Raw genomic sequence first — 6,560 nt, 5'->3', positions numbered from 1 at the left:
TTCAATGTGGAGCTCCTTTCTTTTCGACCATTGTGTTTCTGTTTGTGTGTTTATATTATATATATATATATATATATATATATATATATATATATATATATATAATACGTACCATATGTCATATATAATTTTATTTTATTTGTTATTTTTCACATTTTAGTAAATTGTATATAATGTATAATCTGTATATAAGTGAAAAATTCAGTTTGTGTTGTGTTTTATGGAAAATTTTATACATATACTAAGGACTAAAAATAATCAGAATGAGGCTGTAATAGGAACAAATGTAAACATTTATTTAAGCTAAGTTTATAAAAAGTACACAAATAAGTTTATTTCTACACAATTCTATATAACTATTTACAATCTATAGGCTATTGATTAGAATGGGGGAGTGGGATAGGAACAGAGGGATAGATTAATAAGGGATGATTATTAAGGGATGAGGGATCTTAAGTGCCAGGATTAAGCCCTTCTTCAGGTCCTGGCGTTTACTGTACAAACCTGTAAGAAAGATAAGACATTTTTAAAATATTAAGTTAATTAAAAATAGAAATAAAATTAATTTATACTTACGTGTGGAGCCTGAGCAATGTAGGAAAAAGAAGTGAGAGAAAAGAACACGAAATGAAACAGAGGAAGAAAAGATGAAGTGGGAAAGACATTGCTCAGAGCTCCTCCAAAATGTCCATCATCAGCTGGACGTGCAGCTTGAGGAATCGCTGAACTGTGGTGGCTAAGGCTGCTGGGTCACTGTAGAGCTCCAGAGGCTGAGTGAACAGTACTTCAGCAAGCTCTGTAAGGTAATCCTATTGACAAATTTCACACACATCCAACATAGTGTCACTGAGTTTAAGATACAATCCTGAGAATTTGTGTATGGTGGCATCAGAAGATATTCAACACTTACAATAAGCACTGTGAAGTACAGCTCTGCTGCAGGCTCCCACACGTCCACGTCCCACATGCTGAAGAGCGCAAGCAGGCGCTCCAAGAATCCTCCCTTAAACTTTTGGAAAGAAAGACAAGCTTCATTAATGCCATGTCTTGTCAGGTTTAAAAAATATGGACAAAAGAAAACCAGATCAAACAGACCATGTTCTGAAACTCAAACATTGCTTAGAAATCTCCTGATGAGACACTTACTGGCTGAGGTTTTGAGCCATTTATAAAGCAGCTGAAGAAAATCAGCTCAAAAAAAACATCCAGGAAGTTGTAGTGGTGGTCCTGCACAAAGTAGAAAAGATAGAAAAATAAATTAGCTTTACATATTGGAGTCCTGTTTTCTATATCAGCAAAATCTTTTAACTTTAAACATCGGTCATTTCACACAGGCGTTTATTAGCTTACACAGGAGCTGAGCTCTGCTTTAATCGATTCCTGATTGGAAGGCGTCCTCAGGAATCGAATCAGGGCCTCGTAGGCCAATTGCACACCAACTGCATCCTGTAAAAGCAAACGAAAAAATCTCTCTAACTAACTTTGGCTATGGCTGAGAAACTGAAATTATTTCCATCACAAAAATGATACAGTCTTTCATAATTTTGAAGTCACCTGGTTGTTAGCTGCTGCCAGTCGCATGACGATTTTCTTTCCAACCATGAACAAGAAGTTCTGGTTGTGGATGCTGGCAAGCAGAGTCTGAATACAAGACAGTACACAATATAAAAGTTAAAGCAGATTGGACTTTACCTGCGCAGTAACAGCAGCTGAATAAAGGTTTTACTCACAGCAAACGCCTCACGAAGCGCGGGCACCTTCAGGCCGATTTCAGTCACCCCTCTGTCTGAAAGATGGCAGCTAAGAAACAAGAGATGTAAATCTTTAGTGTATATTAAACATACAATACACTGTTACATCATTAAAGAGTGAAGAGGATCGTACCAAATAAAGGGCACCTCCAACTCCTCTGGGTTAAGGCGCTCCTCACTCTCCTGCAAGCCAAATCATTAAATCATTAAAACTCACACAGTAAATTTTACAGTATCCGAATCAGGGGAATAGCAGCATCTGTAGATACACATCAGGTCTGAAACTCTGAATTACCTCACAGTCGTTGTAATCATACTCCCAAGTGGAGGTGAACATCTGTCCATCTTCAGCCACATACAGCAAAGTGCAGGTTACTGCTGTAATGGTTTGCTGTTGAATAAAAAATATATTTGACACTGCAGACAAAGAAAAGCACAACTGACAAAATTCTAAACGTTACTAACTACAAGATCCACTTCATGACAGTGCAATAAATTTACCACAAAATAATGTGGCACGACGAATGATGTCTCCATTCGGTTACAGGAGATGAACTCTGTAACCCTCCCAGATTCAGCCTTAAGAGAACAAATTAAAGTGAACACAATTAGTCACTGCAATTAACAAAAGTTTTGTGATGCCACAACGAATAATCCCTTACCTGTATGCCAGTGAAGCAGTCTTCTATGGAGCTTTCATAAGGGAATCCCTGCAAATGACAAAAAGCTTAAACTCAAGATCTATTTCACAAACGTGAGCGTCTAATAATCATCAAGGTCAATTCTCTTCCTCAGGGTAATTAAGTCTGTGATTACCATGTGATTCAAGCTGCTGGTCTTGGTGGTTTTAAACCAACAAAGACGGCTCTGTGGGCCCCTTATCATCCCCAGGAAGTATGTCTTGATTTCCACTGACTGAAAATAGAGAAACAAAACTAAACATTAGAACTTGTAAAGAAGGGTGTTTGAGTGTTTGTATCTCAGCTGCTGCACTGTAGAATACCTTAAACTGGGAGATGGAGGGCTCTGCAGAGAGGAACTGAATATTACGGCAAGCGCTAATCAGCTCACCAGCATCGAGCGGCTGTGAAAAGTAGAGCAGGAAGATCGTGAGTGCTTCTGATCATAGCAGTTTCATACTAATATTCTGTCACTTACAGTAAAAACAACCTTGTAAAATCCAGTGATCAGCTTTAGTAAATAAATGAAAGCTTTGGTTACCAGAAAGACAGGTGAAGGGTCTTGGTGTTCTTCGGTTGGCAGCAGCTGGATGTTTGGCTCAACAAACTTAAAACACACAAACACAATTAGTCACTGTAGTTAACAACATTTTGTGATGCCACAATGAATAATCCCTTACCTGAATGCCAGTGAAAATCTCCTCATCACTGGTGTAATAAGGGAATCCCTGCAAATGACAATTAGATGAAACTCAAGATCTACAACCACATTTCACAAAAGTGCTCTTCTAAAAATCATGTCAGTTCAAAAATGTCCATTCTCTTCATCAGAGTAATAAAGACTGTGATTACCTCGTGAGTCAAGCAGTGAGTCTCTGCGGTTTCAAACCAGCAGAGCCGACTCTCTGGACCCCTCATCATTCCAATGCTAATGTCCACTGGCTAGAAATTGAGAAACAAAATTTAACATTAGATCTTGTAAAGAAGAGTGTTTGTGTGTTTGTATCTCAGTTGCAGCAGTGTAGAATACCTGGGAGAGGGAGGAGACTGCAGACACGCACTGTAGATCGAGGCAGGCACTGTCCGGCTCATCAGCATCGAGTGGCTGTGAAATGTAGAGCATGAAGATCATAAGTGCTTCTTATCATAGCAGATTTATACTAACATTCTTTACAGTAAAAACAACCTTGTAAAATCCATTGATTGGCTTTAGTAAATAAACGAAGGATTTTCTCACCAGAATGACAGCTGAAGGTTCGTTGTGTGGTTTGGTGGGCAGCAGCTGCAGGATTGGCTCAACGACCTTAACACACACACACACACACACAAACACACACACTTAGACAAAAGTGGCCTAGAGGTTCCAAATGAAGTTAAAATATTACTATTTAACTGACGCATACCTGGAGGACAGAGGGAGTATCTGTTGATTCCTCCAGCACATCCACAGGCTCTGCAATAGATTACTTTTCTGTGACTCAGAATTATGACTCTTCAATTACACAATATCAAACTTTCCTATTAATGCATAAAAGTTAATTAATCAGTGAGTTTGATAATTAGCTAAATTGTGAAGGAACAGAAAAATTGTAGCAGTCAGACTGTGTAAATTCACTGTACATGTGACCTGATTAAACTCTCTAAAACCTCCTGCCCCGTCCACCACCCAAATCTATAAAAATATTATACTGTTATTATACTCACTATGATATTGTGTAAATGAAATGATTAGTGAAGTTCTCTAGGTAGATACCATACACCGCTCAGCCATAACATTATGACCACCTGCCTAATATTGTGTTGGTCTGCCTTTTGCTGCCAAAACAGCCCTGACCTGTTGAAGCATGGACTCCACTAGATCCCTGAAGGTGTGCTGTGGTATCTGGTACCAAGATGTTAGCAGCAGATCCTTTAAGATCGGACTTGTTTGTCCAGCACATCCCACAGGTTGGATTGAGATCTGGGGAATTTAGAGGCCAAGTCAACACCTCAAACTCATTGTTGTGGTCATCAAACCATTCCTGATCCATTTTTGCTTTGTGGCACGGGCGCATTATCCTGCTGAAAGATGCCACAGTCATCAGGAAATACCGTTTCCATGAAAGAGTGTAGATGGCCTGCAACAATGCTTAGGTAGGTGGTACGTGTCAAAGTAACGTCCACATGGATGGCAGGACCCAAGGTTTCCTAGCAGAACATTGCCCAAAGCATGACACTGCCTCTGCTGGCTTGCCCTCTTCCCATAGTGCATCTTGGTGCCATGTGCATACACACCCGTCCATCCACGTGATGTAAAAGAAAATGTGATTCATTAGACCAGGCCACCTTCTTCCATTGTTCCGTGGTCCAGTTCTGATGCTCACGTGACACCCCACAAGAGCTGCAGTTTTGGAGATGCTCTGATCCAGTCGTCTAGCCATCACAATTTGACCCTTCTTCAAACTCGTTCAAATCCTTACACTTGCCCATTTTTCCTGTTTCTAACACATCAACTTTGAGGACAAAATGTTCACCTGCTGCCTAATATATCCCACACACTAACAGGTGTCATGATGAGGAGATCATCAGTCTTATTCACGGCACCTGTCGGTGGTCATAATGTTATGGCTGATCGGTGTACATCTGTAACCATGCCCTTTAGCGCGAGAGCTGATTAATCAGTAGTCTAAGCATGATTTAGTATAAAACCAGTAGTCAGGGTTGTTAAAACCGAATTTTTAATGGGGATGACTGTTATATTGTGGAAATAAATGAAATTCTCGTTGGTCAAGCTCATCAACTCGTTCAGGATTTTAGTGTGTAATGTAAAACAACAGCCAAGTTCGCTAGCAGCTTAATTAACATTAAGCTAAACAGTATATTTCTATTATATGTACCGATAAATTGTGTATTAATTACAACAAATAGACATGTAGATATAATTAGTCCAACTACTACAGTGTAATTTAAACCGGTAAAAATCGGCCGATTAGCGCGCTAGCTAGCGAATCACAAGGCTAATCATGATTTAGTGTAAAACCAGTAGCCAGGGTTGTTGAAAGTGGCCTACTAACAGGGTAAATATTTCATTGTGGAAATAATACATAATAATACATTGTTGACCAAGCTTAACGATTTTATTGTGTCATTTAAACCAGTAGCCGAGTTCGCTAGCACGATAACTAGCATGAGGCTAATTGTCAGCAGTAGATGAGGTCGCTTGTGAGCTACATAACACTAGACTGTAACACTGTACCTTTAGCTGGATTTATTGTAAAATCAGTGAGAAATTAAAGTCACGTGGTAAGATAAAGGTCCTCCTACCTTGAGTTGACTGAGTGTGGTCAGGAGGAGCTCTTTCTCTCTGTAGGATGCGGTAAATGCAGTAACCCGCACCGGCAGAGAAAGTGACCAGACCCGCAGCACAGGCGATCTCACGCAGGGTCCAGCCGTTCAGGTGCCGCAGAAATCCTCGGAAGTCCATCGCTGTGTCAGAAGTCCTTCGTCGGGAGTCGCTGTTCGTAGAGATGTCGAGATGAGTTTGTAGAGATGAGTTTGTAGAGATGTCGAGATGAGTTTGTAGAGATGAGTTTGTAGAGATGATGTTTATCCTTATCCAAGCAGTAATCCAAATGCAGTGTGATCGTTTAAAACTATCTGACGCGTCATCACCATGGAGTCCGTTTAAACACAAATAAACAATTATAAGAAGCGAACGCGCATGCGCACCTCTAAAACGCACAGATTGCTGCAGCTCGAGACCCCACGTGGGATTGTCTGAGATACGGATTGGAGTCACACAGATTATTATTATTATTATTATTATTATTATTGTTGTTGTTGTTGTTGTTGTTGTTGTTGTTGTTATTGTTATTATTATATGGTGGTTATCGTTATAAATTATTATAATAAAATCATTACTGTTATTGTATTGTTCTTATTGTTAACACATACACTTTAATGCACTTATTTACTTACACTTATATATCAATATATACTTACTTAGATCGTTACTTATAGACCGTTGTTGTTCTAACTGTGTGAAGAGCTTTGTAAATATGAACACAGTACGCATAAATGCATGTCACTAACTGTCAGAGAAATTGTAAAAAAAATCCAACAATCCCTTTGCTCTATCTGCTGGAGAATC

At 39.4% G+C, this 6,560-nt stretch overlaps 1 protein-coding gene across 1 annotated transcript; it reads right to left on the bottom strand.

Annotated features, from left to right (window-relative positions):
- Nucleotides 1–1,286: 1,286 nt before the first annotated feature.
- Nucleotides 1,287–6,066, bottom strand: LOC131365840 (uncharacterized). Its single transcript, XM_058409724.1, has 15 exons — nucleotides 5,735–6,066; nucleotides 3,835–3,884; nucleotides 3,669–3,734; nucleotides 3,462–3,536; nucleotides 3,284–3,373; nucleotides 3,112–3,159; nucleotides 2,973–3,038; nucleotides 2,755–2,835; nucleotides 2,568–2,666; nucleotides 2,414–2,461; nucleotides 2,253–2,330; nucleotides 2,047–2,142; nucleotides 1,885–1,934; nucleotides 1,752–1,800; nucleotides 1,287–1,301 (listed from the first exon to the last, which is right to left on the bottom strand). Exons 1-15 carry the CDS (start codon nucleotides 5,892–5,894, stop codon nucleotides 1,287–1,289), a joined length of 1,071 nt encoding a protein of 356 aa, XP_058265707.1. The 5' UTR covers nucleotides 5,895–6,066.
- Nucleotides 6,067–6,560: the final 494 nt, after the last annotated feature.

This window comes from Hemibagrus wyckioides, linkage group LG15 (genome assembly GCF_019097595.1).
Source record: "Hemibagrus wyckioides isolate EC202008001 linkage group LG15, SWU_Hwy_1.0, whole genome shotgun sequence".
Taxonomy (NCBI): domain Eukaryota; kingdom Metazoa; phylum Chordata; class Actinopteri; order Siluriformes; family Bagridae; genus Hemibagrus; species Hemibagrus wyckioides.
Note: the sequence above shows the minus strand (reverse complement) of the source record. Positions and strands in the feature narration are given on the sequence as shown.

Coding starts and splice junctions, on each gene's coding strand:
- LOC131365840 (XM_058409724.1), bottom strand. CDS start 5,894: ATGGACTTCCGAGGATTTCTGCGGCACCTGAACGGCTGGACCCTGCGT. Junction 2,836..2,972: donor ACCCTTCACCTGTCTTTCTG/GTAACCAAAGCT, acceptor TACTTTTCACAG/CCGCTCGATGCTGGTGAGCT. Junction 2,667..2,754: donor CCTCCATCTCCCAGTTTAAG/GTATTCTACAGT, acceptor CTCTATTTTCAG/TCAGTGGAAATCAAGACATA.